Source organism: Poecile atricapillus, chromosome 19, assembly GCF_030490865.1.
Source record: "Poecile atricapillus isolate bPoeAtr1 chromosome 19, bPoeAtr1.hap1, whole genome shotgun sequence".
Taxonomy (NCBI): Eukaryota; Metazoa; Chordata; class Aves; order Passeriformes; family Paridae; genus Poecile; species Poecile atricapillus.
Window position 1 is genome coordinate 907352 of NC_081267.1, and position 27072 is coordinate 934423.

At 43.9% G+C, this 27072-nt stretch overlaps 1 protein-coding gene across 1 annotated transcript in view; it reads right to left on the reverse strand.

Annotated features, from left to right (window-relative positions):
* TGM1 (transglutaminase 1) overlaps positions 1–27072 on the reverse strand; it is a gene marked incomplete at its 3' end in the record, with an annotated part of 65483 nt that overhangs the window by 10822 nt on the left and 27589 nt on the right. Inside the window, exons 6-11 of the mRNA XM_058853211.1 lie at positions 22294–22401; positions 14614–14788; positions 12438–12576; positions 10703–10806; positions 9786–9874; positions 6281–6434 (exon numbers count right to left, since the gene is read on the reverse strand). Of these exons, the coding sequence (XP_058709194.1) occupies positions 6281–6434; positions 9786–9874; positions 10703–10806; positions 12438–12576; positions 14614–14788; positions 22294–22401 (769 nt within the window). The remainder of the gene's footprint in view (positions 1–6280; positions 6435–9785; positions 9875–10702; positions 10807–12437; positions 12577–14613; positions 14789–22293; positions 22402–27072) is intronic.

Sequence of the window (27072 nt, forward strand, 5' to 3'; positions counted from 1 at the left end):
CAAAGGTCAAGGGTTGGGTCAAGGGTCAAGGGTTGGGTCAAGAGGTCATTGGTGGGGTCATTGCTCCTTGGTGGGGTCAAGAGGTCAAGGATGGGGTCAAAGGGTCAAGAGCTGGGTCATTGGTCATTGGTGGGGTCAAGAGGTCAAGGGTTGGGTCAAAGGGTCGGGTCATTGGTCAGCGGTCATTGGTCAAGGGTTGGGTCAAGGGTCAAGGGTCAAGTCAAGGGGTCATTGGCGGGGTCAAGGGTCAAGGGTTGGGTCAAGGGGTCAGTGGTGGGGTCAAAGGGTCAAGAGTGGGGTCAAGGGGTCAGTGGTGGGGTCAAGGGGTCAGTGGTGGGGTCAAGAGGTCAAGGGTTGGGTCAAAGGTCAAGGGTGGGGTCAGGGGTGGGGTCATTGGTAAGTGGTGGGGTCATGGGTTGGGTCATTGGTCAGCAGTGGGGTCAAAGGTCATTGATTGGGTCAAGAGGTCAATGGTGGGGTCAAGGGGTCAGCGGTGGGGTCAAAGGTCATTGGTCAGTGGTCAGTGGTCAGTGGTCATTGGTCAGTGGTCATTGGTCAGTGGTCATTGGTCAGTGGTCAGTGGTCATTGGTCAGTGGTCAATGGTCAGTGGTCAGTGGTCATTGGTCAGTGGTCATTGGTCATTGGTCATTGGTCAGTGGTCATTGGTCAGTGGTCAGTGGTCATTGGTCAATGGTCATTGGTCATTGGTCAGTGGTCATTGGTCAGTGGTCATTGGTCATTGGTCATTGGTCAGTGGTCATTGGTCAATGGTGGGGTCAAGAGGTCATTGGTCATTGGTCAGTGGTCATTGGTCAGTGGTCATTGGTCATTGGTCAGTGGTCAGTGGTCATTGGTCATTGGTCAGTGGTCATTGGTCAGTGGTGGGGTCAAGAGGTCATTGGTCATTGGTCAGTGGTCGTTGGTCATTGGTCAGTGGTGGGGTCAAGAGGTCATTGGTCATTGGTCAGTGGTGGGGTCGTTGGTCATTGGTCAGTGGTGGGGTCAAAGGTCAAGGGTTGGGTCAAAGGGTTGGGTCATTGGTCATCGGTCATTGGTCAAGAGTTGGGTCAAGGGTCAAGGGTTGGGTCAAGAGGTCAAGGATGGGGTCAAAGGTCAAGGGTTGGGTCAAGAGGTCAAGGGTTGGGTTGAGGGGTCAGTGGTCAGTGGTGGGGTCAAGGGGTCATTGGTGGGGTCAAAGGTCAAGGGTCGGGTCATTGGTCATTGGTGGGGTCAAGGGGTCATTGGTCATTGGTCATTGGTGGGGTCAAGGGGTCAAGAGGTCAAAGAGTTGGGACAGGAACGGAACTGACCAAACCTGGAGGGGTCACTGAGCGGTCACTCACACTCATCGAGTGGTCACTCAGTGGTCACTCAGGGTCACTCAGGGTCACTCAGGGGTCACTCAGGGGTCACTCAGGGGTCACTCACACTCATTGAGTGGTCACTCACCGAATGGTCACTCAGGGGTCACTCACACTCATTGAGTGGTCACTCACTGAATGGTCACTCAGGGGTCACTCAGGGGTCACTCAGGGGACACTCAGGGTCACTCAGGGGTCACTCAGGGGTCACTCAGGGGTCACTCAGGGTCACTCAGGGGTCACTCAGGGGTCACTCAGGGGTCACTCAGTGAGTGGTCACTCAGTGGTCACTCAGGGTCACTCAGGGTCACTCAGGGGTCACTCAGGGTCACTCAGGGGTCACTCAGGGGTCACTCAGGGTCACTCAGGGGTCACTCAGGGGTCACTCAGGGTCACTCAGGGGTCACTCAGGGGTCACTCAGGGGTCACTCAGGGTCACTCAGGGGTCACTAAGGGGTCACTCAGTGAGTGGTCACTCAGGGTCACTCAGGGGTCACTCAGGGGTCACTCAGGGGTCACTCAGGGGTCACTCAAGGGTCACTCAGGGTCACTCAGGGGTCACTCAGGGGTCACTCAGGGTCACTCAGGGGTCACTCAGGGTCACTCAGGGTCACTCAGGGGTCACTCAGCGGTCACTCAGTGGTCACTCAGGGTCACTCAGGGGTCACTCAGGGGTCACTCAGGGGTCACTCAGGGTCACTCAGGGGTCACTCAGGGGTCACTCAGGGGTCACTCAGGGTCACTCAGTGAGTGGTCACTCACCCTCGGGGTGTTTGTACTGGTCAGTGATGTCCACTCTGTGTGGTCACTCAGGGTCACTCAGGGGTCACTCAGGGGTCACTCAGGGGTCACTCAGGGGTCACTCAGGGGTCACTCAGGGGTCACTCAGGGTCACTCAGGGGTCACTCAGGGGTCACTCAGTGTCACTCAGGGGTCACTCAGTGGTCACTCCGGGGTCACTCAGGGGTCACTCAGGGGTCACTCAGGGGTCACTCAGGGGTCACTCAGTGGTCACTCAGGGTCACTCAGTGGTCACTCAGGGGTCACTCAGGGGTCACTCAGGGGTCACTCAGTGGTCACTCACCCTCGGGGTGTTTGTACTGGTCAGTGATGTCCACTCTGTGTGGTCACTCAGGGGTCACTCAGTGGTCACTCAGGGGTCACTCAGTGGTCACTCAGTGGTCACTCAGGGGTCACTCAGTGGTCACTCAGTGGTCACTCACACTCACCCTCGGGGTGTTTGTACTGGTCAGTGATGTCCACTCTGTGCGGTCACTCACACTCACTGAGTGGTCACTCAGTGGTCACTCAGGGGTCACTCAGGGTCACTCAGGGGTCACTCAGGGGTCACTCAGTGGTCACTCAGGGGTCACTCAGTGGTCACTCAGTGGTCACTCACCCTCGGGGTGTTTGTACTGGTCAGTGATGTCCACTCTGTGCGGTCACTCACACTCACTGAGTGGTCACTCAGGGGTCACTCAGGGGTCACTCAGGGTCACTCAGTGGTCACTCAGGGGTCACTCAGTGGTCACTCAGTGGTCACTCAGGGGTCACTCAGGGGTCACTCAGGGGTCACTCAGGGGTCACTCAGTGGTCACTCAGGGGTCACTCAGGGGTCACTCAGGGTCACTCAGGGTCACTCAGGGGTCACTCAGGGGTCACTCAGGGGTCACTCAGGGGTCACTCAGGGGTCACTCAGGGGACACTCAGGGGTCACTCAGGGGTCACTCAGAGGTCACTCAGTGGTCACTCAGGGGTCACTCAGGGGTCACTCAGGGGTCACTCAGGGGTCACTCAGGGGTCACTCAGTGGTCACTCACACTCACTGAGTGGTCACTCAGGGGTCACTCAGGGGTCACTCAGGGGTCACTCAGGGTCACTCAGGGGTCACTCAGGGGTCACTCAGGGTCACTCAGTGGTCACTCAGTGGTCACTCAGGGGTCACTCAGGGGTCACTCAGTGGTCACTCAGGGTCACTCAGGGGTCACTCACACTCACTGAGTGGTCACTCAGGGTCACTCAGGGTCACTCAGGGGTCACTCAGGGTCACTCAGTGGTCACTCAGGGTCACTCAGGGGTCACTCACACTCACTGAGTGGTCACTCAGGGTCACTCAGGGGTCACTCAGGGGTCACTCAGGGGTCACTCGCACTCACTGAGTGGTCACTCAGGGGTCACTCAGGGGTCACTCAGGGTCACTCAGGGGTCACTCAGGGTCACTCAGGGGTCACTCAGGGGTCACTCAGTGGTCACTCACCCTCGGGGTGTTTGTACTGGTCAGTGATGTCCACTCTGTGCGGTCACTCACACTCACTGAGTGGTCACTCAGTGGTCACTCAGGGGTCACTCAGGGGTCACTCAGGGTCACTCAGGGGTCACTCAGGGGTCACTCAGTGGTCACTCACCCTCGGGGTGTTTGTACTGGTCAGTGATGTCCACTCTGTGCGGTCACTCACACTCACTGAGTGGTCACTCAGTGGTCACTCAGTGGTCACTCAGGGGTCACTCAGGGGTCACTCAGGGGTCACTCAGGGTCACTCAGGGTCACTCAGTGGTCACTCAGGGGTCACTCAGTGGTCACTCAGGGGTCACTCAGGGGTCACTCAGGGTCACTCAGGGGTCACTCAGGGGTCACTCAGTGGTCACTCACCCTCGGGGTGTTTGTACTGGTCAGTGATGTCCACTCTGTGCGGTCACTCACACTCACTGAGTGGTCACTCAGGGGTCACTCAGGGGTCACTCAGGGTCACTCAGGGGTCACTCACACTCACTGAGTGGTCACTCAGGGGTCACTCAGGGTCACTCAGGGGTCACTCAGGGGTCACTCAGGGGTCACTCACACTCACTGAGTGGTCACTCAGGGGTCACTCAGGGTCACTCAGGGGTCACTCAGTGGTCACTCAGGGGTCGCTCAGGGGTCACTCAGGGGTCACTCAGTGGTCACTCAGGGGTCACTCAGGGGTCACTCAGGGGTCACTCAGGGGTCACTCAGAGGTCACTCAGTGGTCACTCAGGGGTCACTCAGGGTCACTCACACTCACTGAGTGGTCACTCAGGGGTCACTCAGGGGTCACTCAGGGGTCACTCAGAGGTCACTCAGGGGTCACTCAGGGTCACTCACACTCACTGAGTGGTCACTCAGGGGTCACTCAGTGGTCACTCAGGGGTCACTCAGTGGTCACTCAGGGTCACTCAGGGGTCACTCAGTGGTCACTCAGGGTCACTCAGGGGTCACTCACAGTGAGTGGTCACTCAGTGGTCACTCAGGGGTCACTCAGTGGTCACTCAGGGGTCACTCAGTGGTCACTCAGGGTCACTCAGGGGTCACTCAGGGGTCACTCAGTGGTCACTCAGGGGTCACTCAGGGGTCACTCAGAGGTCACTCAGGGGTCACTCAGGGTCACTCAGGGGTCACTCAGGGGTCACTCAGGGGTCACTCAGGGGTCACTCAGGGGTCACTCAGGGGTCACTCAGTGGTCACTCAGGGGTCACTCAGTGTCACTCAGGGTCACTCAGGGGTCACTCAGGGTCACTCAGGGGTCACTCAGTGGTCACTCAGGGGTCACTCAGTGTCACTCAGGGTCACTCAGGGGTCACTCAGGGTCACTCAGGGGTCACTCAGGGTCACTCAGTGGTCACTCAGGGGTCACTCAGGGGTCACTCACTGAGTGGTCACTCAGGGGTCACTCAGGGGTCACTCAGGGGTCACTCAGGGGTCACTCAGTGGTCACTCAGGGGTCACTCAGGGGTCACTGAGGGTCACTCAGGGGTCACTCAGGGGTCACTCAGGGGTCACTCAGTGGTCACTCAGGGGTCACTCAGTGGTCACTCAGTGGTCACTCAGGGGTCACTCAGGTGTCACTCAGTGGTCACTCAGGGGTCACTCAGGGTCACTCAGGGTCACTCAGGGGTCACTCACCCTCGGGGTGTTTGTACTGGTCAGTGATGTCCACTCTGTGCGGTCACTCACACTCACTGAGTGGTCACTCAGGGGTCACTCAGGGGTCACTCAGGGTCACTCAGGGGTCACTCAGGGGTCACTCAGGGGTCACTCAGGGTCACTCAGGGGTCACTCAGGGGTCACTCACAGTGAGTGGTCACTCAGGGGTCACTCAGGGGTCACTCAGGGTCACTCAGGGGTCACTCAGGGGTCACTCAGTGGTCACTCAGGGGTCACTCAGTGGTCACTCAGTGGTCACTCACCCTCGGGGTGTTTGTACTGGTCAGTGATGTCCACTCTGTGCGGTCACTCACACTCACTGAGTGGTCACTCAGTGGTCACTCAGGGGTCACTCAGGGTCACTCAGGGGTCACTCAGGGGTCACTCAGGGGTCACTCAGGGTCACTCAGGGGTCACTCAGGGGTCACTCAGGGGTCACTCACACTCACTGAGTGGACACTCAGGGGTCACTCAGGGTCACTCCGGGGTCACTCAGGGGTCACTCAGTGGTCACTCAGCGGTCACTCAGGGGTCACTCAGGGGTCACTCAGTGGTCACTCAGGGGTCACTCAGGGGTCACTCAGGGGTCACTCAGGGGTCACTCAGGGGTCACTCAGGGGTCACTCAGGGGTCACTCAGGGTCACTCAGGGGTCACTCAGTGGTCACTCAGGGGTCACTCAGGGGTCACTCAGGGTCACTCAGTGGTCACTCAGGGGTCACTCAGGGGTCACTCAGTGGTCACTCAGGGGTCACTCAGTGGTCACTCAGGGGTCACTCAGGGGTCACTCAGGGGTCACTCAGTGTCACTCAGGGGTCACTCGGTGGTCACTCAGGGGTCACTCACAGTGAGTGGTCACTCAGGGGTCACTCAGTGGTCACTCAGGGGTCACTCAGTGGTCACTGAGGGGTCACTCAGGGGTCACTCAGGGGTCACTCAGGGGTCACTCAGTGGTCACTCAGTGGTCACTCACACTCACCCTCGGGGTGTTTGTACTGGTCAGTGATGTCCACTCTGGCCGCAGTCCCGGCCCCCTGGGTGCTGATCCTGCGGCCGATCGCCCCCTCCTCCACGTGCACCACGGCGAAGCCCCCGTGGGGCTGCCGCTGCCAGTACACCTTGTCGCTGTTCACCTGCCCATTTGCATAATTAATGAGCTCATTTGCATAATTAATTACCTATCTGTTAGTGGGATTCATTATGTCACTCAATTAGGGTGATTAGTCCCTGTTTTGTTAATGAGGCAATGGGACAGGTTCTGTGTGTCTGATGTTGTCGGTGCACCTTGTCGCTGTTCACCTGCTCATTTGCATAATTAATGAGCTCATTTGCATGTCTAATTAGCCCTCGGTCAGTGGAAGTCGTTGTGCTCCCTAATTAGGGTGATTAGTGCTCGCTTTGTTAATGAGGCAATGGGACAGGTTGTGTGTGTCTGCCACTACGCCTTGTGACGATTTGCCTTCTCATTTGCATAATTAATGAGCTCATTTGCATATCTAATTAGCCCTCTGATAGCGGAATCAGTCATGCCCCTTATTGAGGGTAATTAGTGCCCGCTGTCTTAATGAGGCAATGGCAAAGCCCCCATGTGTCTGGTGTTGTCGGTGCACCTTGTCGCTGCTCACCTGCTCATTTGCATAATTAACGAGCTCATTTGCATGTTTAATTACCCCTCTGTCAGCGGAATTTGTTATACTCCCTAATTAGGGTAATTAGTGCTCGCTTTGTTAATGAGGCAATGGGACAGGTTGTGTGTGTCTGCCACTACGCCTTCTCATTTGCATATTTAATGAGCTCATTTGCATATTTAATTAGCCCTCTGATACCTGAATCAGTCATGCCCCTTATTGAGGGTAATTAGTCCCTGCTTTGTTAATGAGGCAATGGAAGAGGTTCTGTGTGTCTGATGTTGTCGGTGCACTTTGTCCCTGTTCACCTGCTCATTTGCATAATTAACGAGCTCATTTGCATATTTAATCACCTCTGAGTTAGTGGGATTCATTATGTCACTCAATTAGGGTGATTAGTGCTGGCGTTGTTAATGAGGCGATGGCAAAGCCCCCCGTGGCTCTGGTGTTGCTGGTGCACCTTGTCACTGTTCACCTGCCCATTTGCATAATTAATGAGCTCATTTGCATGTCTAATTAGCCCTCTGTCAGAGGAATTTGTTATACTCCCTAATTAGGGTAATTAGTCCCCAATTTGTTAATGAGGGAATGGAAGAGGTTCTGTGTTCCTGATGTTGTCGGTGCACTTTGTCCCTGTTCACCTGCTCATTTGCATAATTAATGAGCTCATTTGCATGTTTAAATTAGCCCTCTGTCAGCAGGATTTGTTATGCTCCCTAATTAGGGTAATTAGTCCCTGCTTTGTTAATGAGGCGAGGGCAAAGCCCCCATGTGTCTGGTGTTGTCGGTGCACCTTGTCGCTGTTCACCCGCTCATTTGCATACTTAATGAGCTCATTTGCATATTTATTTATCCCTTAGTTAGGGGAATTCGTTACACCGCTCAATGAGGTTAATTAGTTTCCAATTTGTTAATGAGGCAATGGAAGAGGTTCTGTGTGTCTGGTGTTGTCGGTGCACCTTGTCCCTGTTCACCTGCTCATTTGCATAATTAACGAGCTCATTTGCATGTTTAATTAGCCCTCTGTCAGCAGGATTTGTTATGCTCCTTAATTACGGTAATTAGTGCTCGCTTTGTTAATGAGGCGATGGGACAGGTTCTGTGTGTCTGGTGTCGTCGGTGCACCTTGTCGCTGTTCACCTGCTCATTTGCATAATTAACGAGCTCATTTGCATATTTAATTATCCCTTAGTTAGTGGGATTCATTATGTCACTCAATTAAGGTAATTAGTCCCCGCTTTGTTAATGAGGCAATGGAAGAGGTTCTGTGTGTCTGGTGTTGTCGGTGCACCTTGTCGCTGTTCACCTGCTCATTTGCATAATTAACGAGCTCATTTGCATGTTTAATTAGCCCTCGGTCTGTGGAAGTCGTGATGCTCCCTAATTAGGGTGATTAGTGCTGGCGTTGTTAATGAGGCAATGGGACAGGTTGTGTGTGTCTGCCACTACGCCTTGTCACGGTTTGCCTTCTCATTTGCATGATTAATGAGCTCATTTGCATATCTAATCACCTCTCCGTTAGTGGGATTCGTTATGTCACTCAATTAGGGTAATTAGTCCCTGCTCTGTTAATTAGGGCTGGGTGAAGTCAGATGGTGATAATGCCACTGTTTCCCTTCTCATTTGCATAATTAACTGCCTCATTAGCATAAATAACCACCCCAGACCTGCAGAATTACTCCTAATTTGCATAATACCCCCCCTAATTAGTCTAATTAACCTCTGCTTTGCATAATGGCCTGCTGACTCTACATCTCATTTGCATAATAAATTAAATCATTTAACTTTAGTCCTTACATGGCTCATTTGCATAATTTGTTCCAGACTCACATAATTAACTTTAATTGCATCATTAATTGCGATTAATTTGAATGAAGTGCTTGAATACTTAATTATGCTATTTGAATACTTAATTAAGCTAATTAATTAAGAACAAGTATGTCATTTGCATTATTAATTACCCCATTTGCATAAATAACCCCTTATTAGCCCCATTAACACTGCTCATTAGCATAAACCACACCCCTCATTAGCGATTTACAGCCGCACCTGCTCTCATTTGCATAAAATTTGCACCTAATTAGTATTAGCGCTATGATGTCTTGCTCCTCATTAGCATAAGCATGCCCCTCATTTGCATGCCACGCCCACCATACCCACAATCCATTTCGTTAGAGGCCTCGTTTGCATCTCATTAGCATCTTGTTTGCATACAGCCACGCCCACCATACCGGCAATCCATTGAGCATGCTCCGTTAGCGGCCTAATTTGCATATTAATGAGCCTGTTGTAGAGCTGCCTTAGGGTGAGTGCAGAGGTAAGGGGTTGTTAGCCTCTCATTTGCATCTCATTAGCATCTCATTAGCATGCGGAGGCCACGCTCACTATACCGACAATGCATTGAGGTCGCCAACGGAGCAGCCTCATTTGCATATTAATGAGCCCTTTGCGCAGTCGCCATAGGGAGAGTGCGGAGGGGAGGGGTTGTTAGCCTCTCATTTGCATCTCATTAGCATCTAATTAACATGCGGCAACTCCCACTGCGCCATCAATGCATTGAGGCCGCTCCGTTAACGCCCTCATTTGCATATTAATGAGCCTGTTGTGCAGCCGCCATAGGGTGCGTGCAGAGGGGAGGGGTTGTTAGAGCCTCATTTGCATCTCATTAGCATCTAATTAACATGTGGCAACACCCACTGCGCCATCAATGCATTGAGGCCGCTCCGTTAACGCCCTCATTTGCATATTAATGAGCCTGTTGTGCAGCCGCCATAGGGTGAGTGCGGAGGGGAGGGGTTGTTAGCGCCTCATTAGCATCTCATTAGCATCTCATTAGCATGCGGAGGCCACGCCCACCTCGGCGAAGACGAAGGGCGTGTCGTACTTGAGGAAAACCTCCCCGTTCTTCACAGCCGTGAGCGAGCAGGGACCACAGCAGAACAGGCCTGGAAACCAGTATGGACCAGTATAAACCAGTATGGACCAGTATGGACCAGTATAAACCAGTATGGACCAGTATGGACCAGTATAAACCAGTATGGACCAGTATAAACCAGTATGGACCAGTATGGACCAGTATGGACCAGTATAAACCAGTATGGACCAGTATGGACCAGTATGGACCAGTATAAACCAGTATAAACCAGTATGGACCAGTATAAACCAGTATGGACCAGTATGGACCAGTATAGACCAGTATGGACCAGTATGGACCAGTATGGACCGGTATAAACCAGTATGGACCAGTATAAACCAGTATGGACCAGTATAAACCAGTATGGACCAGTATGGACCGGTATGGACCAGTATAAACCAGTATGGACCAGTATGGACCAGTATGGACCAGTATGGACCCGTATAAACCAGTATGGACCAGTATGGACCAGTATAAACCAGTATAAACCAGTATGGACCAGTATAAACCAGTATGGACCAGTATTAACCAGTATAAACCAGTATGGACCAGTATGGACCAGTATAAACCAGTATGGACCAGTATAAACCAGTCCAAACCAGTCCAAACCAGTCCAAACCACTTCAAACCAGTTCAAACCAGTTCAAACCAGTATAAACCAGTATAAACCAGTATAAACCAGTATAAACCAGTATGAAAATCCATCCATTTCCCCCATTTTTAACTCTTTTAACCGCCCAAAAATTCCCAAAAAATTCCCAAAAAAATCCCTGGGACCCCTCCCAGTCCCTCCCAGTCCAAACCAGTATAAACCAGTATAAACCAGTATAAACCAGTATAAACCAGTATAAACCAGTACCGCTGCTGGTCTCCTGCGGCGTGGCGTCCACCACCTGCCAGCCGTCGTATCCGTCGGGGAGGTCCGGCCGCTTCATCCAGCAGTCGTTCCACACGTGGAAATTCCTGGAAAACCAGTACAGACCAGTATAAACCAGTATGGACCAGTATAAACCAGTATAGACCAGTATAGACCAGTATAGACCGGTATAAACCAGTATAAACCAGTATAAACCAGTATAGACCGGTATCAAAACCCATCGATTTCCTCTATTTTTCCCCCAAAAAAATTCCCAAAAAATCCCTGGGGTCCCTCCCAGTATAAACCAGTACAAACCAGTATAAACCAGTATAAACCAGTACAAACCAGTATAAACCAGTATAAACCAGAATCAAAATCCATCAATTTTTCCCATTTTTCCTCATTTTTCCCTCAAAAAAATCAAAAAAAAATCCCAAAAAAATCTCAAAAAATTCCCAGAAAAATCCCTGGAGCCCCTCCCAGCCCCTCCCAGTACAAACCAGTATAAACCAGTATAAACCAGTATAAACCAGTATAAACCAGTATAAACCAGTATAAATATCCATCCATTTCCCCATTTTTCCCCATTTTTCCCCCCAAAAAATCCAAAAAAATCCCAAAAAAATTCCCCAAAAAATCCCTGAAGCCCCTCCCAGTATAAACCAGTATAAACCAGTACAAACCAGTACAAACCAGTATAAACCAGTATAAAAATCCATCAATTTCCCCCATTTTTCCCCCCAAAAAATCCAAAAAAATTCCAAAAAAAATCCAAAAAAATTCCCAGAAAAATCCCTGGGGTCCCTCCCAGTATAAACCAGTATAAACCAGTATAAACCAGTATAAACCAGTATGGACCAGTATCAAAACCCATCAATTTTCCCATTTTTTTCCATTTTTCCCCCCAAAAATTCCAAAAAAATCCCCAAAAATTCCCAAAAAAATCCCTGGGGTCCCTCCCAGTATAAACCAGTATAAACCAGTATAAACCAGTATAAATATCCATCAATTTCCCCCATTTTCCCCCATTTTTCCCCCCAAAAAACCCCCAAAAATTCCAAAAAAATCCCAAAAAAATCCCAAAAAATTCCCTGGGCACCCTCCCAGCCCCTCCCAGTACAAACCAGTATAAACCAGTATAAACCAGTATAAACCAGTATAAAAATCCATCAATTTCCCCCATTTTTTCCCCATTTTTAACCCTTTAAACCCCTCAAAAACCCCCCAAAAAATCCCAAAAAATTCCCAAAAAAATCCCTGGAGCCCCTCCCAGCCCCTCCCAGTATAAACCAGTATAAACCAGTATAAACCAGTATAAACCAGTATAAACCAGTACAAACCAGTATAAACCAGTATAAAAATCCATCAAGTTCCCCCATTTTTCCCCATTTTTCCCCCCAAAAAAACCCCCAAAAATTCCAAAAAAATCCCAAAAAAATCCCAAAAAATTCCCTGGGCACCCTCCCAGCCCCTCCCAGTACAAACCAGTATAAACCAGTATAAACCAGTATAAACCAGTATAAACCAGTCTAAACCAGTATAAACCAGTATAAACCAGTATAAACCAGTATAAAAATCCATCAATTTCCCCCATTTTTCCCCATTTTTAACCCTTTAAACCCCTCAAAAACCCCCCAAAAAATCCCAAAAAAATCCAAAAAAATCCCAAAAAAATCCCAAAAAATTCCCAAAAAAATCCCAGTACAAACCAGTATAAACCAGTATAAACCAGTACCAGACGGAGTCGGTGTTGAGGCGCTCCAGCGGCCGCATGCTCTCGTCCAGGTAGATGTCGGTGGTCAGCGAGGTGTCGGTGTCGTGGGCCGAGTTGTAATTGGTCACCGTGCGGGTGGGCAGCCCCAGGCAGCGCAGGACTGACCAGTAGAAACCAGTAGAAACCAGTTTGGACCAGTATAAACCAGTATAAACCAGTATAAACCAGTATAACCCGGTATAAACTGGTATAGTGCAGAATAAGACAGTTTAAAGTGGTTTAAACCAGTATAAACCAGTTTAGAGATGGTTTCTGTCCCAGTTTGACTCGGTTCTGACCAGTATAAACCAGTATAAACCAGTATAAACCAGTATAAACCAGTATAAACCAGTATAGGGCAAAATAAGTCACTTTAAACTGGTTTAAGTCAGTATAAACCAGTATAAACCAGTATAGGGATGGGTTGTGTCCCAGTTTGACTCGGTTCTGACCAGTATAAACCAGTATAAACCAGTATGGACCAGTATAAACCAGTATAAACCGGTATAAACCAGTATAGACCAGTATAGACCAGTATAGGGCAAAATAAGTCACTTTAAACTGGTTTAAGTCAGTATAAACCAGTATAAACCAGTATAGGGATGGGTTGTGTCCCAGTTTGACTTGGTTCTGACCAGTATAAACCAGTATAAACCAGTATAAACCAGTATAAACCAGTTTGGACCAGTAGAAACCAGTACAGACCAGTATAAACCAGTATAGGGCAGAACAAGCCAGTTTAAAGTGGTTTAAACCAGTATAAACCAGTATAAACCAGTATAGGGATGGTTTATCTCCCAGTTTGACTCAGTTCTGACCAGTATAAACCAGTTTGGACCAGTTTGGACCAGTATAAACCAGTACAAACCAGTATAAACCAGTATAAACCAGTTTGGACCAGTATAAACCAGTATAAACCAGTATAAACCAGTACAAACCAGTATAAACCAGTATAAAGCAGTATAAACCAGTTTGGACCAGTATAAACCAGTATAAACCAGTCCAAACCAGTCACCCCAAACCCCATTTTTAACCCTTTCTTTCCCATATTTTTGCCATTTCCCCCCCGTTTTTCCCCTATTTTTCCCCTCCCAGTATAAACCAGTATAAACCAGTATAAACCAGTACAAACCAGTAACCCCAAGCCCCCATTTACCCCCATTTTTAACCCTTTCTTTTCCATATTTTTTGCCCATTTTTAATCCTTTCTTTGCCATTTTTAACCCTTTCTTTGCCAGGTTTGTCCCGTTTTTTCCCCATTTTTTCCCGTTTTTCCCCCATTTCTCTCCTCCCAGTATAAACCAGTACAAACCAGTAACCCCAAACCCCATTTCCCCCATTTTTAACCCTTTATTTACCATATTTCCACCATTTTTTCACCATTTTTCACCATTTTTTCACCATTTTTTCCCGTTTTTCTCCCATTTCTCTCCTCCCAGTATAAACCAGTATAAACCAGTATAAACCAGTATAAACCAGTAACCCCAAACCCCCATTTCCGCCATTTTTAACCCTTTCTTCCCCATTTTTAACCCTTTCTTCGCCATTTTTCCCATATTTCCACCATTTTTTCACATTTTTCCCCATTTTTTCTCCTCCCAGTCCCTCCCAGTATAAACCAGTATAAACCAGTAACCCCAAACCCCCATTTCCCCCATTTTTAACCTATTTTGTCCCCATTTTTAACCCTTTCTTTGCCAGATTTTTCCCATTTTTTTATTGTTTTTTCACCATTTTTTCCATTTTTTCCCATTTTTCCCCTCCCAGTCCCTCCCAGTATAAACCAGTACAAACCAGTCACTCCAAACCCCATTTTTAACCCTTCCTTTGCCATTTTTAACCCTTTCTTCACCATTTTTAACCCTTTCTTCGCCGTTTTCCCCATATTTCCGTCATTTTTTCACCATTTTTTCCCATTTTTTCACCGTTTCTCCCCATTTTTTCCCCATTTCTCTCCTCCCAGTATAAACCAGTATAAACCAGTAACCATTTCCGCCATTTTTAACCCTTTCTTCCCCATATTCCCCCATTTTTAACCCTTTATTTACCGTATTTCCGCCATTTTTTCACCATTTTTCACCATTTTTTCACCGTTTTTCCCCATTTTTTCCCCGTTTTTTCCCGCTCCCAGTCCCTCCCAGTATAAACCAGTACGAACCAGTGGTGACCACGCCGGCGAACACCCAGCACTGTCCGTATCTGACGGGGGCTCCGGTGCCGTGGAAGCTGCGCAGGATCCCCACGGAGCCGGCCCAGGCCGAGGGGTTCGTCCCTTGGGAATAATCCCCGGTCCAGTTCCCCACCAGAACCCCGCTGTCGTCCAGGGAATTCACCTGGGAAATTCAGGAAAATTATCCGGGAAAAATCTGGGAAAGCTGGGAAAAATCCCGGGAAAAATTGGGGGAAATTTGGGAAAAATCGGGGAAAAAATTGGGAAAAAAATTGGGGAAAAATTGGGGGAAAAATCGGGGATAAAATCAGAAAAAAATCGAGGAAATTCAGGGAAAATCCCAGGGAAAAATCAGGGAAAAATAATAGGGAAAAATCGGGGGAAAAGTGGGGGAAAATCGGGAAAAAATTGGGGAAAAATCGGGGAAAAATCAGGGAAAAAATCCGAAAAAAACCGAGGAAATTCAGGAAAAATCCCAGGGAAATCAGGGAAAAATAATAGGGAAAAATCGGGGGAAAAATCGGGAAAAATTGGGGAAAAAATCGGGGAAAAATTGGGGAAAAAATTGGGGGAAAAATTGGGCAAAAGAGGAAAAAATAATAGGGAAAAATCGGGGGAAAAGTGGGGGGAAAATCGGGAAAAAATCGGGGAAAAATTGGGGAAAAATCGAGGAAAAAATTGGGGGAAAATTGGGGAAAAATTGGGGAAAAAATTGGGAAAAATTGGGGAAAAATTGGGGGAAATTGGGGGAAAAATTGAGGGAAAATTGGGGAAAAAATTGGGAAAAAATCGGGGAAAAAATCGGGGAAAAATGAAGAAAAATCGGGGAAAAAAATTGGGGGAAAATCGGGAAAAATTGGGGAAAAATGGGTAAAAAAATAGGAGGAAAAATGGGGGAAAAAATTTGGGGAAAATCGGGGAAAATCGGGAATGGGGAGGTTCGTCCCTTGGGAATAATCCCCGGTCCAGTTCCCCACCAGAACCCCGCTGTCGTCCAGGGAATTCACCTGGAAAACATTCCGGGAAAAATCCGGGAAATTCGGGAAAATTATCCGGGAAAAATCTGGGAATTCACGGGAAAAATCCCGGGAAAAATCGGGGGAAATTTGGGAAAAATCAGGGAAAAAATCGGGGGAAAATCGGGGAAAAATTGGGGAAAAATTGGGGAAAAAATTGGGGAAAATTGGGAAAAATAATTGGGAAAAATGGGGGAAAATAATAGAGAAAATAGGGAAAAATAATAAGGAAAAAATGGGGGAAAAAAGGGAAAAATAATAGGGAAAAATAGGGAAAAATCGGGAAAAATCCCGGGAAAAATCGGGGAAAAAATAATAGGGAAAAATTGGGGAAAAATTGGGGAAAAACGGGGAAAAATTGGGGGAAAATTGGGAAAAATAGGGAAAAATAATAGGGAAAAATAATAGGGAAAAATTGGGGGAAAAATAGGGGGAAAAATAGGGGAAAAATTGGGGAAAAATTGGGGAAAATTGGGTAAAAAATGGGGAAAAATTGGGAAAAAAATAGGAGGAAAAATGGGGGAAAAATCAGGGAAAAATCGGGGAAAAATGAAGAAAAATCGGGGAAAAAAATTGGGGGAAAAATTGGGGAAAAAATCGGGGAAAAATTGGGAGAAAAATCAAGGAAAAAATTGGGGAAAAATTAGGGAAAAATTGGGAAAAAAATAGGAGGAAAAATGGGGGAAAAATCAGGGAAAAATCGGGGGAAAATCGGGAAAAATGGGGAGAAAATGGGGAAAAATCGGGGAAAAAATTGGGGAAAAATAATAGGGAAACATTGGGGGAAAATTGGGGAAAAAAATCAGGGAAAAATCAAGGAAAAAATCAGGGGGGAAAATAGGGAAAAATTCCGGGAAAAATCGGGGAAAATTGGGGGAAAATTGGGAAAAATTGGGGAAAAAATTGGGGGAAAATTGGGGGAACTGGGTAAAAAAACAGGAGGAAAAATCGGGGAAAAATCGGGAAAAAAATGGGGAAAAATTGGGGGAAAATTGGAGAAAAATTGGGGGAAAATTGGGGAAAAATTGGGGGAAAATTGAGGAAAATTGGGAAAAAATTGAGGAAAAAATTGGGGGAGAATTGGGGAAAAATGGGGAAAAATGGGGGGAAAATGGGGGAAAAATCGGGAAAAATAATAAGGAAAAATGGGGGGAAAAATTGGGAGAAAATTAGGAAAAATAGGGAAAAATAATAGGGAAAAATGGGGGGAAAATCGGGGGAAAATTGGGGGAAAAATAGGGAAAAATTGGGAAAAAAATGGGGAAAAATCAAGGAAAAAAAATGGGAAAAAATTGGGGAAAAATCGGGAAAAAATCGAGGAAAAAATTGGGGGAAAATCAACAAAAATCGGGGAAAAAAATGGGGAAAAATTGGGGGAAAATTGGGGGAAAATGGTGGGAAATGGGGAATGGGGAGGTTCGTCCCTTGGGAACAATCCCTGGTGCAGTTCCCCACCAGAACCCCGCTGTCGTCCAGGGAATTCACCTGGGAAATTCGGGAATTCCAGGGGAAAATTATCTGGGGAAATCTGGGAAAAATCCCGGGAAAAATTGGGGGAAATTTGGGGAAAAATTGGGGAAAAATCAGGGAAAAAATCAGAAAAAAATGAGGAAATTCAGGAAAAATCCAGGGAAAAATCGGGAAAAAAATAATAGGGAAAAATCGGGGAAAAAATCGGGAAAAATCAGGGAAAAATTGGGGAAAAATTGGGGAAAATAGGGAAAAATAATAGGGAAAAATCGGGGGAAAAATAGGGGGAAAATCGGGGGAAAATTGGGAAAAAATTGGGGAAAAATCGAGGAAAAATCAAGGAAAAAAATAGGAGGAAAAATTGGGAAAAAATCAGGGAAAAATCAGGGAAAAATCAGGGAAAAATCCGGGAAAAATCGGGGAAAAATCAGGAAAAATAATGAGGAAAAATGGGGGAAAAAATTGGGGGAAAATTGGGAAAAATAGGGAAAAATATTTGGGAAAAATAATAGGGAAAAATTCCCGGAAAAATCGAGGAAAAAAATGGGGAAAAATCAGGAAAAATAATAGGGAAAAATGCGGAAAAATAATAGGGAAAAATCCGGGGAAAAATTGGGGGAAAATGGGGAAAAATTTGGGGAAAAATCGGGAAAAAATCGAGGAAAAAATTGGGGGAAAATTGGGGGAAAAATTGGGGGAAAATCAACAAAAATCGGGGAAAAAAATGGGGAAAAATTGGGGGAAAATTTGGGGAAAATGGTGGGAAATGAGGAATTGGGAGGTTCGTCCCTTGGGAATAATCCCCGGTCCAGTTCCCCACCAGAACCCCGCTGTCGTCCAGGGAATTCACCTGGGAAATTCGGGAAAATTATCCGGGAAAAATCTGGGAATTCACGGGAAAAATCCCGGGAAAAATTGGGTGAAATTTGGGAAAAATCGGGGGAAAAATTGGGGAAAAATTGGGGGAAAATCGGGGATAAAATCAGAAAAAAACGAGGAAATTCAGGAAAAATCCCAGGGAAAAATCAGGGAAAAATAATAAGGAAAAATCGGGGGAAAAATGGGGAAAAAATTGGGGAAAAAATCGGGGAAAAATTGGGGAAAAAATTGGGGAAAATCGGGAAAAATAATTGGGAAAAATGGGGGAAAATAATAGAGAAAATAGGGAAAAATAATAAGGAAAAACCAGTGGAATAAAGGGAAAAATGTCGGGGAAAAAAAGGGAAAAATAATAGGGAAAAATCCCGGGGAAAATGGGGAAAAATAATAGGGAAAAATAGGGGAAAATCGGGGAAAATTGGGAAAAATCAGGGGAAAAAACAGGGAAAAAATCAGGGAAGAAATTGGGGAAAATGGGGGAAAATGGGGGAAAAATGGGGAAAAAAAAGGGAAAAATAACAGGGAAAAATCGAGGAAAAATCGGGGAAAAATCAGGGAAAAAATGGGAAAAAATCATGGAAATTCAGGAAAAAATTCCAGGAAAAATTGGGAAAAAATGGGGGAAAAAATTGGGGAAAAAAATGGGAAAAATCCCGAGAAAAAGTCGGGAAAATTGGGAGGTGAAGGGAGGGGAAATGGGGAGGGAATTGAGGGGATTCAGCCCAAAATCCCAGGAATTCACCCAAAATTCCCCAAAATTCCTCCCAAAATCCCCAGAATTCCCTCAAAATTCCTGAATTTCTCCCCGAATTCCAGGAATTCCCTCAAAATCCCCAAAATTCCCCCAAAATACCCAAAATTCCCCCCAAAATTAACCAAATCCCTCCAAAATTCCCTGATTTACCCCCAAATTCCCCAAAATTCTCCCCAAAATTCCCCAAATTCCCCCAAATCCCAAAAATTCCCCCAAAATTCCTTTCCAAATCCCCCCAAATCCCTCCGAAATCCCCAAATTTCCTGAATTTCCCCAAAATTCCCCAAAGTTTTCCCAAAATTCCCAGATTTCCCCCCAAATTCCTGAATTCCTCTCCAAAATCCCCAAAATCCCTCAAAATTCCCCCAAAATCCTAAGAATTCCCCCCAAAATTTCCCCAAATTCCCCCAAAATTCCGGGATTTCCCCCCGAATTCCCAGGATTTTGCCTCCAAATTCCCAACAGTCCCCCCAAAATCCCTCAGAAATTCCTAAAGTCCCAAAATTTACCCCCAAATTCCCGAATTTTCCCCAAATTTCTCCAAAATTCCCAAAAATTCTCTCAAAATTCCCAAAAAATTCCCCAAAATTCCCAAATTCCCCCAAAATTCCCAAAATTTTCCCCAAATTCCCAAATTTCCCCTCAAATCCCCCCCAAAATTCCCCCAAAATTCTCAAATTTTCCCTCAAAATTCCCTCAAAATTCACTTAAAATTCCCAAAAATTCACTTAAAATTCCCAAATTTAGCCCCAAATTCCCAAATTTCCCCTCAAAATTCCTCCAAAATTCCCAAAATTTCCCCAAAATCCCCAAAATTCCCCCCAAAATTCCCCCCAAAATTCCAGGATTGTTCCTCAAATTCCCCCAAAATTCCCCAAAAATTCACTTAAAATCCCCGGATTCCCCCCAAAATTCCCAACATTTTCCCCCCAAATCCCCCAAATTTCCCCAAAAATCCCCCCCAAAATTCCCAAATCTCCCCAAAATCCTCCAAAATTTCCCCCAAATCCCAAAAATTTCCCCCAAATTCCCCCAAAATTCCCAAATTTCCCCCAAATCCCCAAAAATTTCCCCCAAATTCCCAAGAATTTCCCAAAAATCCCCCCAAAAATTCCCTCAAAATTCCCCAAAATTCCCAAATTTTCCCCAAAATTCCCAAATTTCCCCTCAAAATTCCCCCAAAATTCCCAAAATTTCCCCAAAATTTCCCCAAAAATTCCGAAATTTCCCCAAAATTCCCCCAAATTCCCCCAGAATTCCCAAATTTCCCCCCAAAATTCCCCAAATTCCCCCAAATTCACAAAATTTCCCCCAAAATTTCCCCCCAAAATTCCCAAATTTCCCCCAAATTCCCCCCAAATTTCCCCCGAATTCCCAATTTTCCCCCAGAATTCCCATTTTTTCCCCAAAATTCCCAAAAATTTCCCCCAAAATTCCCTCAAAATTCCCCCAAAATTTCCCCAAAATTCCCTCAAAATTCCCCCAAAATTCCCCAAAAAATCCTCAAAATTTCCCCAAAATTCCCAAATTTCCTCAAAAATCCCCAAATTTCCCCCAAAATTCCCAAAAATTTCCCCCAAAAATCCCCGAAATTCCCGCAAAATTCCCCCAAAATTCCCCCAAAATTCCCCAAAAATTCACTTAAAATTCCCAAATTTTCCCCCAAAAATTCCCTCAAAATTCCCGGATTTTTCCTCAAATTCCCCCAAAATCCCCAAAAATTCACTTAAAATTCCCAAATTCCCCCAAAAATTCCCTTAAAATTCCCAAATTTCCCCCAAAATCCCCAAATTTCCCCCCAAAATTCCCCCAAAATGCCCAAAAATTCACTTCAAATTCCCAAAATTTCCCCGAAATTCCTGGATTTCCCCCCAAATCCCCCCAAAATTCCCCCAAAAATTCCCAAAAAATTCCCCAAAATTCCCAAATTTCCCCAAAATTCCCTCAAAATTCCCCCAAAATGCCCAAAAATTCACTTAAAATTCCCAAATTTCCCCCCAAAAATCCCCAAAATTTCCCCAAAATTCCCAAAATTCCCCAAAATCCCCCAAATTTCTCCCAAATTCCCCCAAAATTCCCCAATTTTCCCAAAAATTCCCCCAAAATTCCCAAATCCCCCGGAATTCCCAAATTTCCCCCAAAATTCCCAAAAATTCCCAAAAAATTACTTAAAATTCCCAAATTTTCCCAAATTTACCCCAGAATTCCCAAATCTCCCCTCAAATCCCCCAAAAATTCCCCAAAAATCCCCAAATTTCCCCAAAATCCCCCAAATTCCCCCCAAAATTCCCCCCAAATTCCCAATAATTCCCTTAAAATTCCCAGATTCCCCCCAAAATTCCCAAATTTCCCCCAAAATTCCAAAATTTCCCCCCAAATTTACCCCAAAATCCCAAAATTTCCCCAAATTCCCCCAAAATTCCCAAAAATTCACTTAAAATTCCCAAATTTTCCCAAATTTCCCTCAAAATCCCCGGATTCTCCCCAAAATTCCCAAATTTTCTCCCCAAAATTCCCAAATTTCCCCCCAAATTCCCTCCAAAATTCCCCCAAATTTCCCCAAAATTTCCCCAAAATTCCCTCAAAACTCCCCAAAAATTCCCCCAAATTTCCCCAAAATTCCCAAAAATTCACTTAAAATTCCCAAATTTTCCCAAATTTACTCCCAAATTCCCAAATTTCCCATCAAAATTCCCCCAAAATTCCCCAAAATTCCCCCAAAAATTCCCCAAAAAATCCCCAAAATTCCCTCAAAATCCCCCAAAAATTCCCTTAAAATTCCCAAATTTCCCCCAAAATTCCCAAATTTCCCCCAAAATTCCCATTTTTCCCCCAGAATTCCCATTTTTTCCCCAAAATTCCCAAAAATTTCCCCCAAAATTCCCGCAAAATTTCCCCAAAATTCCCCCAACATTCCCAAATTTCCCCCAAAAATTCCCAAAATTCCCCCAAAATTCCCCCAAAATTTCCCCAAAATTCCCCCAAAATTCCCCCAAAATTCCCCCAAAATTCCCAAAAATTCCCTTAAAATTCCCAGATTCCCCCCAAATTCCCAAATTTCCTCAAAATTCCCCCAAAATCCCCAAAAATTCCCCCAAAATTCCCCCAAAATTCCCAAATTTCCCCAAAATTCCCTCAAAATTCCCCCAAAATGCCCAAAAATTCACTTAAAATTCCCAGATTTCCCCCCACATCCCCCCAAAATTCCCAAATTTCCCCCAAAATTCCCAAAATTCCCCCAAATCCCCCAAATTTCCCCAAAATTCCCAAATTTCCCCTCAAAATTCCTCCAAAATTCCCAAAATTTCCCTCCAAAATCCCCAAATTCTCTCAAATTTCCCCCAAAATTCCCAAAAAATCCCCAAAAAATCCCCAAAATTTCCAAAAATTTCCCCAAAATCCCCAAAAATCCCCAAATTTTCCCCCAAAAATCCCCAAATTTCCCCCAAAAAATCCCAAAAATTCCCCCAAAATTCCCAAATCCCCCAGAATTCCCAAATTCCCCCCAGAATTCCCAGATTTTTCCCGGAATTCCGGTTTTTTCCTCACCATGGCCGACACCACCCTGGCCACCATGACGGGGTCACCGCGGGCGCTGTGGGGCATCCCCCGGCGGTCCAGGATGAAGAGGCAGGCGTCCAAAACCCCCGGCTCGAACTGCGGGAATGGCCAAAAAATTCCCAAAATTCCCAAAATTCCCAAAAATCCCCAAATTCCCGAAATTTCCCGAAAAAAATCCGGTGGAAAACGGCGAAAATTGGGGGAAAATGCGTTAAAATGACCCAAAAATGGCACTTTTTGACCCAAAATTTGGGGTTTTTTATGGATTTCTGATCCCAAATTTTTGAAACTGTTCCCAAAAATCCCAGAATTCCCAAAATTCCCAAAATTCCCGAAATTCCAAAAAAAATCCGATCAAAAATGGCGAAAATTTGAGAAAAATGCGTTAAAATTGACGAAAATTGGCTCTTTTTGACCCAAATTTTGGGGTTTTTTATGGATTTCTGATCCCAAATTTTTGAAACTGTTACAAAAAATCGTGGAATTCCCAAAATTCCCAAAATTCCCAAAAAATTCCAAAAAAATCCGATCAAAAATGGCCAAAATTTGGGGAAAATGTGTTAAAATGACCCAAAAATGGCTTTTTTTGACCCAAATTTGGGGTTTTTTATGGGATTTGGGATCTCAAATTTTTGGAATTGATCCCTAAAATCTCAAAATTCCCAAAATTCAAAAAAATTCCCCAAAAATTCCCAAAATTCCCAAAAAAAAATCCGGTGGAAAACGGCGAAAATTGGGGGAAAATGCGTTAAAATGGTGATTTTTGACCCAAATTTTGGGGGTTTTTATGGATTTCTGATCCCAAATTTTTGAAACTGTTACAAAAAATCGTGGAATTCCCAAAATTCCCAAAATTCCTGGAATTCCCGAAAAAATCCGGTCAAAAATGGCCAAAATTTGGGGAAAATCCCCTAAAATGACCCAAAAATGGCTCTTTTTGACCCAAATTTGGGGTTTTTTTATGGGATTTGGGATCCCAAATTTTTGGAATTGATCCCAAAAATCCCAGAATTCCCAAAATTCCCAAAATTCTTGGAATTCCAAAAAAAATCCGGTCAAAAATGCAAAAAATTTGAGAAAAATGTGTTAAAATTGACCAAAATTGGAGCTTTTTGACCCAAATTTTGGGGTTTTTATGGGATTTGAGATCCCAAATTTTTGGAATTGATCCCAAAATTCCCAAAATTCCCAAAATTCCCAAAATTCCTGGAATTCCAAAAAAAATCCGATCAAAAATGGCCAAAATTTGAGGAAAATCCCCTAAAATGACCCAAAAATGGCGCTTTTTGACCCAAATTTTGGGGGTTTTTATGGGATTTGGGATCCCAAATTTTTGGAATTGATCCTGAAAATCCCAAAATTCCCAAAATTCCCAAAATTCCTGGAATTCCCCAAAAAAATCCGGTCAAAAACGGTGAAAATTTGAGAAAAATGCGTTAAAATTGACCTAAATTGGCGCTTTTTGACCCAAATTTTGGGGTTTTTATGGGATTTGGGATCCCAAATTTTTGGAATTGATCCTGAAAATCCCAAAATTTCCAAAATTCCCAAAAATTCCCAAAAAATTCCCAAAAAAATCCGGTTAAAAATGGCCAAAATTTGAGGAAAATGCGTTAAAATTGACCTAAATTGGCGCTTTTTGACCCAAATTTTGGGGTTTTTTTATGGGATTTGGGATCTCAAATTTTTGGAATTGATCCTGAAAATCTCAAAATTCCCAAAATTCCTAAAAATTCCCAAAATTCCCCAAAATTCCCCAAAATTCCCAAAAATTCCCCAAAAAAATCCGATCAAAAATGGCGAAAATTTGAGAAAAATGAGTTAAAATTGAGCTAAATTGGCTTTTTTTGACCCAAATTTTGGGGGTTTTTAAGGGATTTGGGATCTCAAATTTTTGGAATTGATCCTGAAAATCTCAAAATTCCCAAAATTCCCAAAAATTCCCAAAAAATTCCCCAAAATTCCCGAAATAAATTGGGTCAAAAATGGAAAAAAATTTGAGGAAAATGAGTTAAAATTGACCTAAATTGGCTTTTTTTGACCCAAATTTTGGGGTTTTTTATGGGATTTGGGATCCTAAATTTTTGGAATTGATCCTGAAAATCTCAAAATTTCCAAAATTCCCAAAATTCCTGAAATCCCAAAAAAAATCCGGTCAAAAACGGCGAAAATTTGAGGAAAATCCCCAAAAATGACCCAAAAATGGCACTTTTTGACCCAAATTTTGAGGTTTTTATGGGATTTGGGATCCCAAATTTTTGGAATTGATCCCAAAAATCCCAAAATTCCCAAAATTCCCAAAATTCCCCAAATTCCTGGAATTCCTGAAAAAATCCGATCAAAAATGGCGAAAATTTGAGGAAAATGAGTTAAAATTGACCTAAATTGGCTTTTTTTGACCCAAATTTTGGGATTTTTATGGAATTTCTGATCCCAAATTTTTGGAATTGATTCCTAAAATCCCAGAATTCCCAAAATTCCTAAAAATTCCCAAAAATTCCCCAAAAAAATCCAATCAAAAATGGCGAAAATTTGGGGAAAATGCGTTAAAATGGCCCCAAAATGGCTTTTTTTGACCCCAAATTTTTGGGATTTTTCCCAAATTTTTCATGGAAAATTCCCAAATTTTCCGGAATCCCAAAATTCCCCAAATTCCCCCCAAAAATTTCCCCAAATCCCCCGAAATCGAAACCATTTTGGCTCCAAAATGGCAAATTTTGGGGTAAAAAATCCCAATTTTGGGTAAAAAAAAAATCCCAATTTTGGGTCAATTTTGGGGCTTTTCCCAAAATTCCAGAAAATTCCGGAAAATTCCCAAAATTCCCATTTTTTTCTGGATTAACCCCTCCAAACCTTTCAATTTTAGGGCAAAAAAGTCCAATTTTGGGGCAAAAATTCCAAATTTTGGGGTAAAAAAATCCCAATTTTAGGACTAAAAATCCAAGTTTTTGGTAAAAAAAACCAATTTTGGGGCAAAAAAAAAATCCCAATTTTGGGGCAAAAAAATTCCAATTTTGGAGGAAAAATTCCGGATTTTGGGTCAAAAAATCCAATTTTAGGGTAAAAAAATCTGATTTTGGGGCAAAAATTCCAATTTTTGAGGAAAAAAATCTCAATTTTAGGGCAAAAAATCCAAATTTTTGGTAAAAAAATCCAATTTTTTGGTAAAAAAATCCCAATTTTTGGGCAAAAATAATCCCAATTTTGAGGCTAAAAAATCCCAATTTTGGGGCAAAAAATTCCAATTTTTGAGAAAAAATTCTGGATTTTGGGGCAAAAAAGTCCAATTTTAGGGTAAAAAATCCAATTTTGGGGTAAAAAATCACAATTTTGGGGTTAAAAATCCAACTTTTTGGTAAAAAATCCCAATTTTGGGCCAAAAAAAATTCCAATTTTGGGGCTAAAATCCAATTTTAGGGTAAAAAAAATCCAATTTTTTTGGTAAAAAAATCCCAATTTTGGGGAAAAAAAAAAAATCTCAATTTTAGGGCTAAAAATTCCAATTTTGAGGCAAAAAAATCCCAGTTTTGTGGCAAAAGTTCCAACTTTTTGGTAAAAAAATTCCAATTTTGGGCCAAAAAAAATCCCAATTTTGTGGTTAAAAATCCAATTATTTGCTAAAAAAACCTCCCAATTTTGGGGCTAAAAATGCAAATTTTGGGGCAAAAAATCCAATTGTTTTGGTAAAAAAATCCCAATTTTGGGGCAAAAAAATTCCCAATTTTGGGGCTAAAAAAATCCCAATTTTGGGCCAAAAAATCCCAATTTTAGGGTAAAAAAATCCAATTGTTTTGGTAAAAAAATCCCAATTTTGGGGCAAAAAAAATCCCAATTTTAGGGCCAAAAAAAATCCCAATTTTTGGGGCAAAAAAATCCAATTTTTTGTCAAAAATTCCAATTTTGGGCAAAAAAATCCCAATTTTGGGTCAAAAAAAAATCCCAATTTTGGGCAAAAAATCCCAATTTTGTGGCAAAAATTCAAATTTTTGAGCAAAACATCCAATTTTTTTTACTAAATCCCAATTTTGTGTCTAAAATTCCAATTTTTTGGTAAAAAAATCTGATTTTGGGGTGAAAAAAATCCAATTTTGGGGCTAAAAATCCCAATTTTGGGGAAAAAAAAATCCCAATATTGGGCAAAAAAACCAAATTTTGGGGCAAAATTTCAAATTTTTGAGGAAAAATTCCAATTTTTTTGTAAAAAATCCAATTTTGAGTCAAAAAATCCAATTTTGGGGTAAAAAAATCCCAATTTTGAGGCAAAAAACCCCAATTTTAGGGTAAAAAAATCCAATTTTGGGGCAAAAAAAATCCCAATTTTGGGGCAAAAAAATCCCAATTTTGGGGCTAAAAAAATCCCAATTTTGGGGCAAAAAAATCCCAATTTTGGGGCAAAAAAATCCCAATTTTGGGGCTAAAAAAATCCAATTTTAGAGAAAAAATTCCAATTTTTGCCAGAAAATTCTGGATTTTGGGGCAAAAAAAATCCAATTTTGGGGCTAAAAAATCCCAATTTTGAGGCAAAAAATCCCAATTTTGGGGCTAAAAATCCCAATTTTGGGGTCAAAAAATCCAATTTTAGGGTAAAAAAAATCCAATTTTGGGGCTAAAAATGCAAATTTTGGGTCAAAAAAATCCAATTTTTTTGGTAAAAAATCCCAATTTTGGGGCAAAAATTCAAATTTTGAGGCAAAAAATCCAATTTTTTTGGTAAAAATATCCCAATTTTGGGGCAAAAAAAATTCCAATTTTGGGGCAAAAATTCCA